Below are 20,019 nucleotides of genomic sequence, written 5' to 3'. Positions count from 1 at the left end.
GTACTATGAAAAGTTATTTTGTAACTGCTCTTACTTTTATAAGATTTCTGTAATGCTGCCCTAACTGCCTCCCTTCTGTTGCTCATTTATATTTGCTCAATAGCAGAGGTTTCTATGCCTTCACATTCCTGCTTGGTGGCAAAGAATACAGGAGCTCCTATTTCTCTTGGGCATTCTCACCTCACCTCTTAACACAAAGATCAAGTGTACAACTACATTCTTCACAAAGGTCTTTATAGAGACATTTTACCAGGTCAGAATGGGAAAACCCAAATTTGATATGACAAACAAACACAAACTTAAAAGGTTATGCAATGATCCAAGGGCCTAAGTCCAACAGGGAGCAGATCCTCTAACCATCAGGTACCTTTTGTTTTCAAAGCCACATCCTAGAATGAAGTAATCGAGAGATTTATAATTTTAAGCCCTTCTGGTACATCCCCAACACCATGCATCTACTAATGCTTAAAAGCGTCATCTCTACAAAAAAGTCCTAAGGTGTTGGACACTATGGGATGGTGGAAAAGAACATTAAGGAATCAGAAGGTCTGTGCTCTTATTTTAATCACAAGGGATTATTATAAAGACCAACAGCTTTATGGATAAAACCACAGCACTGAAAGAAATATACTTATGTCATCTATAGACCTCATATGCCAAATTTTGTTGCCTCTTGGAAGATTTTTTTGCAGGGGAAGGGAAGGCAATAGGGGTTAAGTGACTTGCCCAGGGTCACATGACTAGTGTCAAGCATCTGAGGTAGGATTTGAACCAGGTTCTCCTGATTCCAGAGCAGGTGCTATATTCAATGGTATCTATCCTCCTACCTGCCCCCTGTGAAGATCAACAGGACAGATAAAAAATAATAATTTAAAAAAATCAGCAAGCATTTATTAAGTACTTACTACATATCAGAATTCTATCAAGTGCTGGGGATACAAAGATAACAATGAAAAAGTCCTTGCCTTCCCAGGAACTTCCATTCTATAAGTAGATAACTATATAGCAATATATAATGTTAATTATGGGGCCGGAGGGACATAATGGAAAGGAAAAGTAATATAAAATAGCATCAATATAAACATTTAAGATAAAAAATGTTATAATGAACCTTTGACTAGGAAGAAAAAAAATTTGTCTTTTAATCTTAGCTTTTTGAATCTCATGATAGTTGAGCTCTCAAGTTCCTTTAATTCTAATATACTTAATTCTATAATGGCTGATAACACACTGACAAAATTTAACCCTATTTCCCTCGAAAATCAAGGGGTGAATAACTTTTTTGCTCTTCTTTAATCAAGTTATAAGTCTTAACTGTCCAGTAACAATGCAGTTTGTTGGCCTGCAAACTTCTCAGTATTTGATGCTGTAGAGTTATGGGTTTTTTGTTTTGTTTTTGAGCGAATAATATACTGATTCATAGAATTTTAGATTATAGCTTATATGATTAAACATGAAATAATGAGAAGCATTTTATGAATTTCTCAGCTGCTATAGGTACCACCACTTAACTTCTTCAAAATCTAAAAAAAACCCTCAAAAAACCAAATCAAAATAAAAACCCAGACACACTAAATAGTATCCCTTGTTTTGTTATAATGCTACCTCCTTTTTCTTTAGAACTCCTAAACCTGTCCAAAATGCCTATAAGCATTTATTGGTTGGTTGTCCAGGAAAAGCTATTGCAGTTTCTGTCTGTCCTTTAAAACATTTCCCATTATTTACTTTTGCAAGGCAAGCCTCCATCTCATGATGCTGTATTGCACAATGCCAACAAAAGCAGGTTGTATACAAAAGCTAAATGCCATTGTGTAAGGGAAAGGAGGGGTTGGAGGTGGGTCCTAGCAACCTTTTCCTTCTCAGCTGGCTTTGCATTCCTAAGGGTGGGTCCTCCTCTGCATAGGGCCCATCCCTAAATCATAATCGAACCAGGAGCAAAGGGGAACCAAAGGCACCTCTTTCCCTATGTCCATTTCTCCTAAACTGGTAGATCAAGTCGCAACCTACAGGAGTTCTCATGGTACAGACAACTATGTAACTTTTTATTACTTCAAAACCTCACGTCATTCCTGGTCAGAAATTATTGATTTTTTTTTTAAATAAAGGCTTGTCTCTGGCAAGGGCAGAATGTAAGAATGCAGGCATTAGCATCCTTAAAACCCTGTTGGGGGTGGAAGAGGAGGGAGTGTGTTTAACCTGGCTTCTTCCAGAAGAATTTTTAGAGGGTGAGGTCACCAAAAAGGGCCTACCTCCAACCAGTTCCCAGAAAACTTATTTTCAGTGTTATTTAAGTTGTCTTTTTTCCTGGTATGGAAGTGAATGACAGAAGGAAGCAGCAGTTTGACAATAAGACGATATCAGAAAAACTTACGACATTAGTAGTCACCTTTAAAACAGCTCCTAATTAGACCTTAAGCATCATTTTACCTGTGTAGGCATCAGTGTCTTCATCTGCAGCAAAGGGCTCTTAACCTGAGGTATATATGAACCTTCAGATCAAAGGATCCATGAAGGTGGATGGGAAAAAAATTACATATTCTTACTAACTTCTAATTAATATTTAGAATTCTTAAATTTCTTTAAATACCTTATCCTGAGATGGAGTTCATAGGCTTCCAAAGACTGGGTTAAGAACCCCTAATCTAAATCCTACACTCTTTTATGATCTATGACTTTTAGGATCTGTCTAGGGTCTAGACATCAATGTAAAATTCTTTAAAATGCATTCTGAGGAAATAATGCAAATGTCCATAATTCTACAGTTTTAGCTGGTGGTTGGAGTAGGGGAATGTGAAATTAACAGAGACCAGCTCTCCAACCCTGCTACCCATTTGTAACTAAACGCTAAGGTGCCGAAACATTTCATAGTAACAGTATCCTTCCAATGGTGATTTTGGTATCCTGGATCATATCAACCACCAAAAATTATTGGTCCTGAAAAGACTCCTAACTCTTTGGATATGACCAAACAAGTAGGCTTATACTTTCAAGATAAATACCAAGGAACAGAATTTGAGGGCTCTAGAGAAATAATATCCTCATTCAAGGATGAAAAATATCAAAATGTGCCAACTGGAACCAACAATTTCATATGAAAAAGCTACAATTGCAGATCTACAGTTGTCAACTGGGGAAGAATCACAAATACAAATGATTATCAAATATAATTCTTTCTTCCCCAGTATCCCTCAACTTTCAGAGTAATTTAACCCACCATATCAACAGTATATGACTATCTCTCTGGAGCCCACTTGAAGAGGAAGAATTTAAAAAAATTTTTTGGGGGAGAGGCAATTGGGTTTAAGTGACTTGCCCAGGGTCACATAGCTAGTGTCAAGTCAAATGCCTGAGGCCAGATTTGAACTCAGGTCCTCCAGACTCCAGGGCCAGTGCTCTATCCACTGTGCCACCCAGCTGCCCCCTAAAAAAGAAAATTTAAAAAAACATGAATATAAGCCTCATTGCTCACTTCCCCTCTTCCTACTTCTTGCTCTCAGCACAGTAATCACCACCCTCCTATGTTCATTGTTTTCTAGTACCTAGCACATAGTAAGTGCTTAATAAATGCTCTATCCTGGGGCAGTTAGGTGGCAGAGTGGATAGAGCTCCAGCCTTGGAGTCAGGAGGACCTGAGTTCAAACCCAGTCTCAGACATTTGACACTTACTAGCTGTGTGACTCTGGGCAAGTCACTTAACCCCAACTGCCACACACACACACACAAAATCCCTATCTTCCTCCTTGACAACAAGGATCATCTCACTTTGTATCTGTATCCCCAGTGCCCAACACACACTAAGCTTTAATAAGCACTTTTCATTCATTCCACTCACCTACTAACAGTGTGACCTTGGGCAAATCACACTTATCCTTGTGAGACTATGAGTGGTGAATGGTTGTGGAGGGGGAAGCAGGGAGGCTGAGCTAACCCTAAATTTCCCACAGTACAGTAAAAGACAGCCTTGTTCCAGTAGTCAGCAGAATTATCTCTGGTCTCACCACTTACTGCCTGTGTGATCTTTTAAGTGTCACTTATTCTCTGTGCCTCAATTTTCTCATCAGTAAAATGTGTATAACAGTTACCGTTTTTGCTTCACAAAGCTGTTACTAAGTGAGAAATAAAGAGTCAAAGCGCTCTGAAAACCGTAAAGCACCACACTGTAAAGGAATTATTCCTTTGTACAAGGCACTGTTGTAGGTGTTGTGGGAAGATTTCCAAGATGCCTAAAAACAAGGCTACCTAGGAACTTAAATCTTAACTGCTGAGATACTAGGCACCACCTAACAGGTAAATATAATAGCAGGCAATGTGTGAACACCAGAAGAGTATGTAACAATTAACCAATTAACTAATGCTTACTAAGTTTCTAGTATATGCCAGATACAAAAGACAAAGATGGTATAGTCTCTGCCTTCAAGGACAACACACACAAGCATATATAAAAATAAATAGAAGGTAAATATTTTGGGGGCAGGGGCTAGCAGTTAAGGGGAACAGAAAGTCTTTAGAAAACCGTATTTGAGTTGAGCTTTGAAGGAAACTAGGAATTCTAAGACAGAGATGAGGGAGCAAAGAATATATGTTTTAGAAGGAAGATCTTTTCTGAGCAAAGTTTAATAAATAATTCACAAATAAGAGCCTTAGCCACTAGCTAGCTTTAGAAAACCAGGAAGTAGCTGTGATTTTCAGGAAAATTGGACCTATTTTCCCATCTGTTATCTCACATTAGCCTGAAACAATTATGTCCAATAAGAACAAATCAACACTAGAAGCAAGTGATTTAGTATACATATGTATACTAAGTGGCAGTTAGTATTCAAGATCGCCACATTTTGTATACTAAGTGGCAGTTGGTATTCAAACCAAGTGTCCAGACCTAAGTTCAGGGCTCCTTCCATTGCTTCATGCTTCCCAAGTAAATGGAGGGAGGGGGTAGTGGATTCAACTCTAGTTCTCTTTCATTCTAATTCTCAGCTTTGTAATAGTTTTAGATCCGGTAGGGCTAGTCTACCCTCCTTTGCATTTTTTTTCCATTAATTCCCTTGATATTCTTAACTTTTTGTTCTTCCAGATGAAATATTTTTTTAGCTCTATAAGTTTTGGTAGTACGGTAGAATTCTCATTATTCTATTAGTTCGGCCTACCCATGAACAATTTATATTTTCCCAATATTTTTACATCTAACTTTGTGTAAAGTGTTTTGCAATTGTGTTCATGTAATTCCTGGGTTTGTCTGGGCAGGCAGACTCCCAAATAGTTTATATTGTCCAATTATCTTAAATGGAATTTCTCTTTCTATCTCTTGCTGCTGGGCTTTGTTAGTATTACATGGAAATGCCCATGACATATGGGCTTATTTCATGTGATGAAACTGCTAAAATTGTTAATTATTTCAAAGTTTTTAGCTGATTCTCTAGGATTCTCTTAAGTACACCATCATATCCATATACTCTGCAAAGAGTGATAGTTTGGTTTCCTCATTGCCTACTCAAATTCCTTCCATTTCTTTTTCTTCTCTTATTGCCAAAAGATGTCTAATACAATATTAAGTAGTGGTGATTGATAATGGGTATCCTTGTTTCACCCCGATCTTACTGGGAAAGCTTCTATATATAGCAGCTTATCCCCATTATATATAACGCTAGTTGATGGTTTTAGATAGATACTACTTATCATTTTAAGGAAAACTCTTATTCTTATGCTCTCTAGAGTTTTTTGTATTTTGTAGGACCAACTCTCTGGATGACTTAAGGGAAGTAAATGCTCCTTTCTTCATTGCTACAAACTAGAGAGCTGAACGATATGATCTCTATGACTAAGGTGATGTGTGACTTTGGGCAAGTAGCTTCCCCTTGCAGGGCCTCAGTTTCCCCACTCATAAAACAAACGAAGTGACCTTGGGCAGGTCGATTAACCTCTCTAGACCAATTTCACCGACTGCCAAATGAAGTTTGGACTAGACAAGCCTCTTAAGATTTCTCTCAGCTCTAAATCTAGGAACCTATAATTAAATGGTTCCCCATTAACCTTTTCCTCCGGCTGGAGGCAAGTCCCACCCCCACGGCCCACTCTCACCCCCAAATGACTGACCTAGATCGCCAAAGCACTAACTTCTGTCCTCTGCTTTCTCCTCTCATTACCGCTGCCCCCGGACAGGCACTAATGACTCCCACCTGCGGCAGAGCCGACGCGAGTTCGGTAGGGGAGGGGGTGGGGAAGAGGGACCACGGGAACCGACAAGGGTCAGCCCCGTAGGGCCCCCCCAAGGAACCCTAAGGGAGGATTCATGGAGGAGACCGGGAGAAGTCGGGAATGCGACCTTACCGTCCTAGATCCAGGTGCCGCCACCAACTCCTGAGATCCTTCCTTTCAGCCTCGAGACTTTGCTCAACCACACTCAACCCCTCACCAGACCCCAGCCCTACGTGTCCACTACCACAGCAGCAGTCGCCGTAGCCCTACAATCCCCTCCTCCCCCCGCCCCCTTCCTGGAACCGCCAATCACCGCGTCGCTCCTTCCACCTCCTTCCCACCTTCCACGCCCCATTGGTCGCGATTGGGCCGGCACGATTCGCGTCACGTGACACGCGGAATCACGTGGCTTCCTCTGTCGGCCTCTAGCCCCTCTCTTCTCCCTCCCCCCTTTCCTTTCGCCCCCTCTCCCCTTTAGAAATAGCGGCGTTCCTTCTCCTGTGCTAGCCGCCGGAAAGCAGGGCGGGAACGCCGCGGCGTTTTTACGACACCGGCGCCGGGTAGATACCCCGTCCCTTTTCCTCCCGGGGAGCGACGGCCTAGGCGCAATGTTCGGGGTTGGCGATGAAGATGACGCCGACTTCCTCTCCCCCAGCGGCGGGTGAGTGGCGGGCTCGGAGAAGCGGCTTCGGAGCGCCTCGGGCTGGGGCCTTTTTTGTGAGAGGCCTTCCCTGCCTGCCCCACTTCCGGCTCCTTTCCCGGGCCCCCCTGGGGGCATACCCCCCCCTCACTTCCCTCCCACTCTGCCCCAGGCATCCTGTCCACCTCCTCCAGGAAGCTCCCCAGGCCTTCCTGCCCTCTCCTGCTCCTGGTTCCTTTCCTTGGCCGGGTCCTCTCGTTTGGTTCTCCCTCCGCCCTGCCCTCCTGCCAAGACCTCTTGGGCAGCTCAGACTGGTCTCCCCAACTTCCCCCAAAGTTTTGCTCCTCCTCCCCTTTCCCCACCAATGCCCCGCCCTCCACTGCCTTCCTTTTCCTTTCTCATGAAACCAGAATGCTAGGGACCCCCTGCGAGCCCCCGCCCAGCCTCTCATATTACAGAGGGGGAAACTGAGGCCCAGCTTGGGAGAGTGAATTGGCTCGGAGCTGGGACTGAGTAGGGCCTCCTGACTCCTAATCATGTGCTTTTTCAACCTCACCCGACTTCCTCTTCCACTTTTGGTTCCTCATCCTATGTCTGTGAAATAAGGGGACGTTCTGCCCCCACCCCCCCGGCTTTTGGATGGGGGAGTCAATCAGTGCACCTAATGACATGCTGCCCTGCCCTCCCCTCCCCCGAAGTCTTCCATGCTGAAAACCTCAGGGCATTTATGGTGCACCCTTTTCTCAGATTTAGTGGAAAGGTATCTGCGTTTGAGATCAGTGGTGCAGTGCATAGGGAACCCTGCCTGAAGTCAGCAAGACCTTACTAGCTCTCTGACTCTGGGCAAGTCACCTTAGCCTGTGTTTTCCTTGGTTTCCTCATCTGTAAAATAGGGATAATAATAGCACCTACTTTCCAGGGTTATTTTGAGACTCGAAGACCTAATAATTGCAAATTGCTTAGCATACAGTGTTTTATTAATATTATTATTATTTCTTGCTACCTGTGTGACCTTGGCAATTTCCTGTAAAATGAAGGGGGTAGACTAGTTGACCTTTAAGGTATTCTACTTCCAGCTCTGTATCTGTAATCTTGAGAACCTTATTTGTTGTATCAGTCAGTTACCAGTTATTCCTTGGAATCCTGCTACCACCACCATAGTACAGGTTCGTATTACCAGCTGACTGTATTATTTCAATAGCGGTTCAGTTCAATAAACATTTATTAAGTGCCTGTGGTTATGGGGATACCAACAAGGAAAAAGACAGTCCTTGACCTTATGGAGCTTACTATGTAAGAGCACTACACAGAAAAGGAAGCTGGAGGGGAGAGGTCTGGGAGCAGGAAGACAGCAGAGCTGCTAATGGAAAATCGAGAGGTACTGGCAAAGTGGTGATCTAAGCCCTCTACAAAGGAAGGCTTTGGGAGAAGTTGATTGGAGCTCTCCAATCTAAGGTGAAAGGAGGCTGAAGAAGCTGAGTGTTGAGTATCAAAAACTGAGGTGTTGTGGTTCTGCTTATCCTGGTGAGGTCTGATGTTCTTGGGGTCAGACTCTTTCTGGTTTACCACACTAGTCCCTTATTAATCAATTATGTTGTGACTAAACTTGAGGGCAGAGACACAGTTATCTGTTTTTTTATCTCCCTCAGTGTTTGCACCATGCTCTGTACCCGGTGAGCATTCAGTCTGTTAAATTTGTTTAGAGCTTGACCAGAGTTCTAGCTGGCCCTACCACCTCCCATGATGGCTCACTTGGCAGGTGTGCTAAGTCATTATCTTAACTCTCTCCAAACTTTTGGACTTTTATATGTTCTTAAGCACTCTGCTTTTGTCCTTTTTTCATCTTCATAATTTCCTTCCATAAAGTCACTGAGTACTACAGCTATAAAGAACGTCGGACAACATCAAGTGTAAACTAATGCAGGGGTCTACACAATGGAGACTAGGGCTCCATAGGGGAGCTATAGCTTGACCCTAAGGGAGGCAGTGTATGAAAAACCAGTGAGGTGAGATGGGAAATGGGTCACATTCTCCACAATAGCCAATCGGAAGTCTTGTTTCCAACACAACCACACTTAACTAACATTCTCCCATTATACCCCATTTTGTATAAATTGACCTGCTTATTCCATTTTAACACTGGTTTCAAGCCCAGAGGACAATTCAACCCTAAATACTACCTAAGCACCCATAGCTATATAGCTTGCCTTTGGGAAAATTCTAGCTCCCTTCCTGTCCTTCCCTGTCCATCATCTTCTGGCTGCATTTTGGCAGGCAAACTATGTGCTTGGGACAGTGATATAGTGAGGTAGAGCCCAGTCTGCCATTTCCAGCTGAGATAGCAGGGAAGAACAGACATGGATGGGTATAACTGTTTGAAGATATCATTATCTTCCCCCCTCTATCCCTCTTTCAGACTGTTAATGAAGGGGAGGAGTACTACCTTCCTTCCATCACCTAGGTTCACCTCTTTATTGACTTTCATTGCCATCCTTAACTAAACATAGCCAGTCAATTGCCAAACCTTGTTTCTACCTCCAAATCACTCTCAATTGTCTCTTCTCTATAACCACACAGCTTTCACCCTAGTTCAAGCCCTCATTACTGTCACCTAAATTATTGTAAAACCCTTTGCCTCTTACTTTCCCAATTCATCCTCTACACAGCTCCTGAAGAGATTTTCCTTAAGTTTGAGTCTGACCATGTCACTCATTAAATGTCTATGGTTTCCTTCTGATGAGGTGTAGATTCTCGGGGTGCTGAAAACCCTGAGACCAGACACCAAAGATCCTGCCTGAATGAATTCAACCCATCTTCTTTCAGTCAAAGACCGAATTTTATTTTGGATGACCCGTACATGCCAGACTCTGAAGGAATCTGAACATTAGTGATATCTAGGAGTGGCCAATTAGTCTTTGGGGGACTGTGAGGTAATAGAATGCCAAGGACCTGGCCAAGGGAGAATGGAGCCTAGCTAGGATTAAGCGTGGGAAGTGGCCTGTGGGCCATGCAGATAAAAGACTATGGAGGAATAGTCTATGAGGAAAGGCCAGTTGATAGGATTAGAGACTCAGGGACCCCCACTTCCTTGATCAAGTGTTGCCTGAGGCTGTAATCCGCCCAACTGGCCTTTCTTTATAGTTTACTCCCAGTTCTTCTTTACCCTAATTGAGCCTAGCCCTCCATTGTCTGTTACTCTTCCCATCCTAGACTCTATCTAGATCCATTCCACGTCCCAGCCACTCCCATCCAGATCCTCCCTAGATCTTCCTCCAGTCACCCCAAACTACTTGGCCTCTCCTAGATTGCTCCTATATTCTTTCTGTATATAAGATCCATCCCAGCCATTTAGGGGCTGAGACTTCCTCATGCCCTCTCTAAAAAGTGTCACAAATGCTCCCAGTCTAGCCAAGGGCTCAGATTCTGATCCTCTTGCTTTAGAGACACAAATGCTTATTTTCCTTAAGAATCTGGCCAGTGTGGCAGATTATTAATAAACCTTGTCTTTGGCTGAAAGAAGGCTTGTATCAAATTATTTCGGACAGGGTGTCCTGAACTTAGAGGTTCAGGGGTGCCGGAACACCAAAATCTCAATACATGGGTCCTGTCAGAAAAGATCTGACCCAAACCTTCTTTCAGCCAAAGACAGGGTTTATTAGAACATCTGTCATATTGGGGAAACTCTTAAGGAGTCTGAATATTAATAAGCTATTGGCTAGATTATAACAACCTGAGCAGTGGCTAGATTCTTAGAATATGAGCATCTTAATGGAGACAAGGTGGACCTTATATACAGAAAGACTGTGGGAGGGATCTAGGAGTGACCAAATAGTTTGGGGTGACTGGAGGAGGGGTCTAAGGAAGATCTGAATGGAAGTGGCCAGTAAGCTGGGGTGAACAGAACACCTGGGACCTGGACCTCCTGGCCAAGGGAGAATGGAGCCTAGCTAGGATTAAGGGTGGGAAATGGTGGGGGACCATGGGGAGGTAAAATAATGGAGGGCTAGGCTAGATTAAGGATAACAGAATTGGGAGATTGGGTGTAGCCACAGTGAAAGGCCAGTTGATGGGATTATAGCCTCAGGCAAATGCCAGAGATTTGGCCTTGTGGGAAAATCCAGGGTTTTTCCTTTTTGGGGTCTAGCTCCCATCCTCATCACTTCCAGATTAACAGTCCACAAATCTCGTCCTGCCTTTGGCAGCAGCCTGAGTGTCTCTATTTATACAACTTTTGTAGTTCCCTTTCTTTGACTTGTAAAGTTATTTTTTTTCCTAGTGAGTTATCAATAAACATTTATTAATCATCAAACTTACCCTTAACCTCCACAAGACCCTGTCAAGTATAAGCACCTTGAAGGCAATAATGATTTCATTTTGTCTTTAATGGCTAACTCCCTGGCTTAACAGATTTCTCTGTACTCTTTATTTAGTTAATCTGTCATTTTATTGGTGCAGTAACCAACTCCTAGCAGGAAAAACTGTCTATCAATGCATGTTGGCATTTTCTCTAAAATTTAGTCTTAGAATTGCCCAAGGACACATGAATAGCTTGTGTCAGAGGCAGAGCTCAAACTCAAGTCTTCCTGACTCAGGCCTGCTGTCTGTCATCTCAGCCAAGCTACCTTGCACATAGTAGGAGTTAAATAAATATTTGTTGAATGGAAATGAGCTGAGCCTGAAAGGAAAATAAGGATTCTGATGGAGGAAGATGAGAGTCCATTCCAGGCATGGAGGACATGAAAATACACCAAAGGTAGAAGAACTCAAGACAGGGGCAGTCTATTTTGTGTTAGAATTTCAAATAAAGTATCTTTTTTTTTTTTTTGGTGAGGCAGTCAAGGTTAAGTGACACAGCTAGTGTCAAGTGTCTGAGGTTGGATTTGAACTCAGGTCTTGGGGCGCTAGGGCTCCTAGATCATGACGTGGGCTCTGCCTGAATGAATTTAACCCAAATCTTCTTGCAGCCAGAGAAAAAGTTTATTAGAGAGAAACCATGTAGGTCAGGTGATTCCCCTAAGGACAAGTGGGCATGAGAAAGTCTCAGCATTTAAATGGAGATCTTATATACACTAAAGTAACTTTGGGTGACCAGAGGAGGGGCTGGGAAAAGGGTCTAGGTGATTTAGGGAGAATTCTGATTGGAATGTCTGAGAGATTCAATAGACAATGGGAATAGATAATGAAACTGGCTTGGGAAGGTCCATGTCCAGGAGGTTGAATAAGAATAGATAATGAAGTGAACTGGTAGGAAGAAGTTGGAAAGGCATCTGAATAAGATCAGAAGGTGGGGCTAAGGCTTTCAAAGGGAGGTATAGATAGTCGATAAGGAACCACTTGAGACCCCAATGAGATCAAAAAAAGCTGAAGGGTTTTCTGGGGCCTGTAAACAAATGGGAGTCAAATTCTTTTTGTGGCAAGGGGCTAAGGTTTCAGTTGGGTCTGTACCACATCATTCCTGATCCTGGGCCGGTGCTCTGTTGCGCCACCTAGCTGCCCCCACTGTAGTCTGTTTTGACTAGAAAGGATGGAAAATAGATTGTACCCAGAGTCCATATTTCACAAATCCGTCAAAATAGAAGTAGTGCCATCTGACTCCAAATCTAGTGTTCTTTCACTGCCTCCAACCTACTTTTAAGGACATTGATAGCCTTCCTTCTTACATCCAAACTACTTAATTAACATCCAATGAGTAAGATCTCAGTGAAGGGGTCAGAGGAGAGAATTCACTACCATAGTTTCTAATGGTAGTCAAGTACTGTCTATTGTATCTGGCCTAAAACCTGTGATGGTTTTAGCGATATGCCGGCTTTCTTAGTTTGAGAAGATAAATCCAGCAGATCTAGTCAAGATTGAATTCCCAGAGAAAAATTATTAACTCAAAAACATATGGAGGTGATTGTTGATAAATCAAAATAAATTAATTTTTTAAAAAAGATTCAATTCCCAGGGTGTGAAAATAGCTACTTTGTTAGGAAAAGATCTTGCAAAGGAAGCAAACCTTTTTTTTTTTCTTTCCTGAATGCTACTAGGAGAATCAAGTTAGATTTAATTGATTTCCTGTTAGGGATATAGGAAGTAATTCTGACATTCTATCATTTCATGATCCTTCTATTGGTTCTTTGCAAGGAAATAGAAAACATGACACTGAACACTGTAGCAATGATGGGATATGGTCCCAAGCCCAGACCTTTGCCCCTTGCCCCAAAAAGAATCTGACTCCCATTTGCCCACCCAGAAAACCCAGAAACTTTTCTTGATTTTATTGGGGTCTATAGTGGTTCTTTATCGACTATCCGTACCTCCCTTTGAAAGCCTTAGCCCCACCTTCTGATCTTATTCAGATGCCTTTCAAACTTCTTCCTTCCAGTTCCCTTCATTATCTATTCTTATTCAGCCTCCCGGATGTGGACCTTCCCAAACCAGTTTCATTATCTATTCCCATTGTCTATTGAATCTCTCAGACATTCCAATCAGAATTCTCCCTAAATTACCTAAACCCTTTTCCCAGGTCACCCAAAGTTACCTTAGTGTATGTAAGATCCCCATTTAAATGCTGAGACTTTCTCCTGCCCACTAGTCCTTAGGGGAATCACCTGACCTATATGGTTTATCTCTAATAAACTTCTTCTCTGGCTGCAAGAAGATTTGGGTTGCATTCATTCAGGCTGGGCCCACGTGTCATGAGGTAGAAGCCCCAGCACCCCTAAACCTCTAGATCTCAGCAATTTTTCTGTGCCTCTTTCATGGTAATTATCCATTTTAATGGATTTTTCCTTCCTTAAGTACATTTGAGCCATGTTAAATGGAGACTGTCAGATTTTTCCACACACCTTACTTATCAAATTCAAAAGAGCCTACAGAATTCCCAGACTCTCAGCCATTTACTGTAGCTCATATCTTTGAAGATGAACTCACCATACCTGAACATCAAAGTGTATAAATGAACTACAATAATGGTAGTCAAATCTAATATTCAGGGCCATTAGACTGAGAGGAGGAGGGGTTGGGGTTGGGAAAGAAAGGGAAGCTGATGAATCAAATCAGGATTACCACTCTTACTAAAATGAGATTAAGAGTGAGTTGTACATAGATACAAAGTAAGCCCACAAAAGTCAGATCACCCCCTTTCTTGGGGCACAGCTGCAGCTGCAATAGAACAATAAAAAGCGGATACTGCACCTAGCAAAGGAGGCCTGACAGTCATTGAACTTTTTTGTCTTCCAAGGTATGGGGATGCACAGGTTTCCTCATGTTTATAGTAAGCCAAAATCTAAATACCCCGTCTTACAGCTTCTTAAATCCCCCTGTGAAATCCCAGATCATATCAGAATATAAAGATTTACTTTTTCTTCCAACTTAATTTAGAAACTTGAAAATTTTCTGCTTTTTATGATGAGGAAGCCTTTTAAAATTTCTTATTGTTGCTTCAGTGTTGCCTAAAAACAGTTATGCAAAACGGTAAAAGTGTATTTTTCTTTCTTAAGTCCCTAGATTAACTCCCTCTGCTATTCCTGACGGAAAAAAGTCAATGACAAATTTACAGCCTCTTCCCCGAAGATGATTTAATCTACTTCTGTGTATTTAGTAAATTGTACCTTAGGTGCTTTGGCGTCTTTCTGTAGATTTTTGTCCCCAAGTCCCTCCCTACTGATCTTTTCTCCTGTAGAGAAATTACAATCTCTGTTATGAGCCTCTAGACCTTTCTTCATTTCCAACATTTAGAGTAGTTAGATCATTACCTTACCCAAACCAGAAGACATAAAGAATATTTCCTTTTCCTTATCCTCTTCTTCCCTAAACTGCCACTAGTTACCACATGATCCTTAGAGAACAAGAGCAACCTTTTTGAAATTACAAATTTTTGTAGATATCTCTTGTTTAGAAACTTTTGGAATCCGATTTTTTCCCCTTCTCATTAAGCTGAGTGTACCCTGGGATGATACAGAAATCTTAAGAAATTTTTTCCCCACCAGCATGGTATTGGTTGGTTAATGCCTAGTCCTGGCCAGTAGTAGTACTCACCCTACCTCTGGCCGCTAGGTAGCACAGTGGTTAGAATAATGAAACCTGAGTTTCATATCCTTCTTTAACAGCTTACTTGCTGGGTGATCTGGGTGAGTCATTTAACCTCTCTGGGCCTCAGTTTTCTAATCGATAAAATGTGAATAATAGCACGGTTGTTGTGAGGACAAAATTAGATATTGTAAAGCACTTTGCAAAATGTAAAGCACTGTATAAATACTCGCTATCGTTATTACTTTATGAATTGAAGTATACCTAATTGGCTTCTTTACCAAAGACGGCAGTAATTTGATCCAACCTTCTGTTTTTTGGATGCCTATCATGATCCACATGTTTGAGAGAAGATAGTAAGGTTAAATAATAGTTCGCATTTATAGAACATTTTGCAGAACAGCTGCTCTCTCCTAAGGGTTTACTTTAAAGTAAGATCTTTCACCCAGGAACAGGAGCCTTTCCACTAAATGTCCCTGCAGGGCTCCTGACCTCCTGGGGTTTACAATCTGGTAGCAATGGGAGGATACTAGTTAAGATGCCCAGAGTATTATTGAGTTAGATAAAATGTCAGGCTGGGCAGAGATTTCGGGAGTTGCTGACCCCCAGGTCTCCTACTGACTTTGGGCCTTTTAGGGTTTACTCTCTTCAGCTTTGTATACAAAGGACCAGCTCTGCAACCCATTCTTCAGCACTGTGTAAAATACCTAGGAAGCAAACATGGGCCCTGCCGCTTCAAAATTTTCAGCTTAATATATTCTTTTTTAAAAAATTTTTTATTAATTTTGATTTATCAAAAATCACTTTTGAGTGTTAAATAAGCTTTTGAGTGTTAAATTTTTCTCCCCCTCCCTCCCTATTTTCCTCCCCAAGATGGTGCATGTTAGAAATAGGCTTGACACCAAAAATTTAATATCAAGAAAATTTATTATAAAGAAAGTCCAGAGGATTTAGATGTTTCTGGCCAGAATCGGGCTCCAGGAGGGGTGGGCCCTGAGTGCAAGGGAAAGTGTGCTTTTATGCAGTTGAATTTGGCGGGGAAACCTCCGAGGCCCTCCCAGGCCAGGATTGGTCCAACCCTTCCCAGGTTACACCTTTCCTTACATGTTTCCCCTTGATAAGCTCAAGTATGTTCCCCCTCCCTTGGTCATACGTCCCATGACTCATTAATGAGGCTCTAATTTTATGCGGGGTGTGTCAGCTAATAGTAATGAAGTTCATTAAGCAGGCGCACTAACATTTTGCAGGTGTCCTCAGGTTGACCCTAAGTGGTCTGAGCTGGCTCGACCCTTATCTTGATTTTGGGGTCTTCTTGGAACAATCCACTTACTTCCTATTGGTTAAGCCCAGCCCACCTACAGTGTACCACCTCCTGGGACTTTTGTTCTTTAAATCTCTGCATTATTCTACCTGTGGAAACTTAAGCCCTTCTAACTCTAACAGTGCACAATCTAATATAGACTATACATATACATTCCTATTAAACATATTTTCACATTAGTGATATAAGTAAGAATTAGAACTAATAGGAGGAACCACCAGAAAGAGGAAACAAAACACAACAGAAGAAAAAAAATAGCAGATAGTATACTTCGATCTTCATTCAAACTACATAATTCTTTCTTTGGATGTGGATAGCATTTTCCATCATGAGGCTTTTGGAAATGTCATGTCCTTGTATTGCTGAGAAGGGTTAAGTCTATCAAAGATAGTCATCACTTAATATGGCTATTACGGTGTACAACGTTCTGCTGGTTCTGCTCACTTCACTCAGCATCAAACCATACAAGTCTTTCCAGGTTTATCTGAAGTCAGCCTGTTCATCATTTCTTATAGTACAGTAGTATTCCATTACATTCATATATCACATTCACAATTGTGATTACTATCTGTCTTTCTCCCTGTCCTCCCCGCCCTTTATGCTTTTCTTTCTCCTTTGTCCTTTTTCCTCCTCAATCATGTTTTGCTTTTGACCACCGCCTCCCTTCTATTAGCCCCCTCCCTTTTCTTTCTCCTTTTCCCTCCTACTGCCTTTAGGGCATGTTAGATTTCTATACCTAACTGATTATATTATTTCCTTCTTGAGCAAAATCTGATGAGAGTAAGGTTGAAAAAATGCTCACCTCCCTCCCTTCTTTCCCTCTGCTGTAATAGGTTTTTGTGTCTTTTCCTGTGATGTAGTTTACCCTTGTCTGCTTCCTCCTTTCCCTTTCTCTCAGTACATTTTCTTAGATCAGATTAATTCACTTACTTGGATCCATTTAACCCACTTGATTAGATTTTTTTCATCATTACATCAAAGTCAATTTATACCCACCCCCTTTATGTATACCCCTTTAACATGGTGTAATAACAATACAGTTCTCAAGAGTTACAAGTGTCATCTTCCCAGTTTGCCCTTATTAATAACATGTTGTTTCTTTCTGTCCTGTTTACCTTTTTATGTCTCTCTTGAGTCTTGTATTTGAAGATCAAAATTTCTATTGAGCTCTGGTCTTTTTATCAGAAAGGTATTCTTCAGTCTAGAGATGACACTGAAATAGTATTTTAAGCTTGTAGGCCATAATTAACTATATAGATACATGATATTGATAACTTATTCACCAGAAAGAAGCTATTAACAGTTAAAAAAAAGAATGCACAGTTTAGTAAGATTCATTGAACTAGCACAAATGAATACATTTTCTTGATAAGGAGAGAAAGGAAAAATTAAATCGCAGTATAAGAACTTTAATCTAAAATAAGTGAGCAGAAGGAGCCTGGTGAAAAGGGAAGTTTATGTATAATTTTTGTCTGGGGGCAGGGGGAGCCAGGCACCAAAAGCAGCATGATCTAGACCCAGCAAAAGACACGTTTATCTATTCTATCTTTGTCTGGACTGTCTTGTTCTTGAACACATACTGTAGTGCTAGCCCTCATTATTGTAGGGTCTCAGCCCTACTTAATAATTTTAGCTGTTTTCTTCTACTATAACCTTTAAGACTGAAAGTATGAGTGATTAGGTTGGGGGAAAGAGTGAAGCCAAAATTATCAACTTAAGGTTGCCATCACTAAAATATGATTTAGAATGAATTGTACAAGAATACAAGATAAGCCCACAGAGATCACCAGCTGAGTCTATATAGTAATAACAAAATCAAGGAGGATGTAGTAGGGAAATGCTATCCAAAATAGCTGCAAAATGCATAAAATATCTGTGAATCATCTACAAGGGCAATATACCTATAAAACACTCCTCAAAAAAACCCCCAGAACTTAAATAATACATCATGCTTGTGAATGGCTATACCTATATAACAAAATTGGCAAAACTACCTAGATTAATTTACAGGTTTAGTATTATATGAAACTACCAAAGGGATATTTCATATATTGAATTATTCAGAGCCATTAATGACAGGCATTTTATTCAGATAGAAAACCTCCTCTGTGCTTAGGGATTATGTGTTCATCCCACAACAGAAACTGGTCCACAATCAATCTTTTTGTCCCTTTCTTTATAGCAAATATATAATATATAGAGAGGAGGAATTCCTTGCCCACATAGGATTTTAAATTTATGATAAGAGAAATAGATAACTTTTGAAAAAGGAAGGTGGGGGAGCAGCTAGGTGGCACAATGGATAGAGCACCGGCCCTGAAGTCAGGAGGACCTGAGTTCAAATCCATCCTCAGACCAAACACTCAATACTTATTAGCTGTGTGACCCTGGGCAAATCACTTAACCCCAGTTGCCAAAAAAAAAAAGGAAGGTAGAGTAGGTATAAATAATGCAACACACCAATAGAAGTAGGTAGTAAAATGTCTCTTTCCTAAAGTGGAAAGGCTTCTTGTTGTGACTTTCCTTATGTGTAGATCTTACCATCATCATTCTCCTATTTAATACATTTCAGTGGTTCTTTATTGTTTCAAGGATAAAGTATAAACTCCTTAACTTAGCTTTTAAAAACCTTCAGTCTAATCCTAACCTTCCTTTCCTGGTATATTTCACCCTCTCCCACACTCTACAATCCAGCCAAACTGGCCTTTTTTTCTGTTCCTCATATATGACACTCCATCTTTTTTTCCTCTTTTCTTTTGCATTGATAGATCCCCATGCCAGGCACACGCTGCATTCCCACTTCCGCTTCCTCAGATCCCACTTTCTTCATTCAAGATGAAGCTCAAGCACATCCTTCTCTGTGAACTCTTTCTTGTCCCCTCCTACCATTGTTAGTGCCTACCCTTTTTACTTTGAATAATTCTGTGTATAGATAAAGACATATATCCATACAAAGGTTCCTGTTTTCTCCATTGGAATGTAAGCCTTTTGAGATGAGGGGTTGTTTCTCTGCATCCCCAGGGTCTAGCAGCACAGTGCACACTGGTGCTTAATAAATATTTGTGGCTTGATTGGAGAAAAAAGGCTGGAGAGAGGCTCCCAGTAAGGGAGGAATGTTGTTACCTGATGGCTGGAATGAAAAAGGATTTTCCAACAATGGCAGAGCATAAGAGAAAATAAGGACACAGGTCAGGGGAAAATGGGTGTTGGACACATCAAACCACTCGGCTTACTGGAGTGAATGGGCAGAGTAGCTGTCCTAATAACTGAATATGTCTTGAGTGTTTGATGTGTGCATGTTTGAGTTATGTCAGAAGGCTGATCAAATATGCAGAATAGAGCACTGGCCCTGGAGCCAAGCTCTGGTTGGAGTTCTGGTTTTGCCACTGTGCAACTCTGAGCAAATCAGTTTTTCCAAATCTCACTTTCTACATGTGTAAGATGAAAATTAAATTGCTTACCTCCCAGGGTTGTTGTGAGTAGTAAATGAGATAATGTGTATAAAGTGCTTTGCGAATAGATGGGAGTCTTTAAATGTGAGCAAGTATTGCAGGTTACAGGCTGCCATCTAACACAGGCTGGATGACCACTTGTTTCTAGAAAGGATTTGTTTCATTTGGAGGTTGGAATAGATCACCACTAAGGTCCTTTCCAACTCTGAGAATGACTGTTTGAAAAATATCTATGATTCTAATTCAAGGACGTATATGTATAGGTAGTTCTCAATTTAAGTATGTTAAACTTGCCTTTATCCTGTATATAACAGGAGGTGAAAGCAGAAATCAAAGAATGGAAAACTAAAAGAGGGACCATGGCATTGTAGTGACCATATTCTCCAAACTAAAAATTAGAA

The 20,019-nt window shown here is 41.2% G+C and overlaps 2 protein-coding genes across 6 annotated transcripts in view; one reads left to right on the top strand and one right to left on the bottom strand.

The window, feature by feature from the left end:
* SLC31A1 (solute carrier family 31 member 1) overlaps positions 1-7,122 on the bottom strand; it is a 29,056-nt gene extending 21,934 nt beyond the window's left edge. Inside the window, exon 1 of one of the 2 annotated variants that reach the window (XM_020965449.2) lies at positions 7,018-7,122. The gene's annotated coding sequence lies outside the window, so the exon portion shown is untranslated. Of the gene's footprint in view, positions 1-6,324; positions 6,473-7,017 lie in introns of those variants that run through there. The other variant, XM_020965447.2, reaches the window with a different exon arrangement.
* Positions 6,603-20,019, top strand: part of FKBP15 (FKBP prolyl isomerase family member 15) — an 80,752-nt gene continuing 67,335 nt past the window's right edge. For 3 of the 4 annotated variants that reach the window (XM_020965443.2, XM_020965442.2, XM_020965445.2), the window contains exon 1: positions 6,603-6,853. In XM_020965443.2, coding sequence (XP_020821102.1) covers positions 6,801-6,853 — 53 coding nt within the window. In that variant the 5' untranslated portion in view covers positions 6,603-6,800. The remainder of the gene's footprint in view (positions 6,854-20,019) is intronic. The other variant, XM_078150033.1, reaches the window with a different exon arrangement.

The sequence above is a fragment of the Phascolarctos cinereus genome, unplaced genomic scaffold (genome assembly GCF_003287225.1).
Source record: "Phascolarctos cinereus isolate Bilbo 61053 unplaced genomic scaffold, phaCin_HiC Scaffold_2;HRSCAF=192, whole genome shotgun sequence".
Lineage (NCBI taxonomy): Eukaryota > Metazoa > Chordata > Mammalia > Diprotodontia > Phascolarctidae > Phascolarctos > Phascolarctos cinereus.
This window is presented reverse-complemented; position numbering and strand designations above follow the sequence as displayed.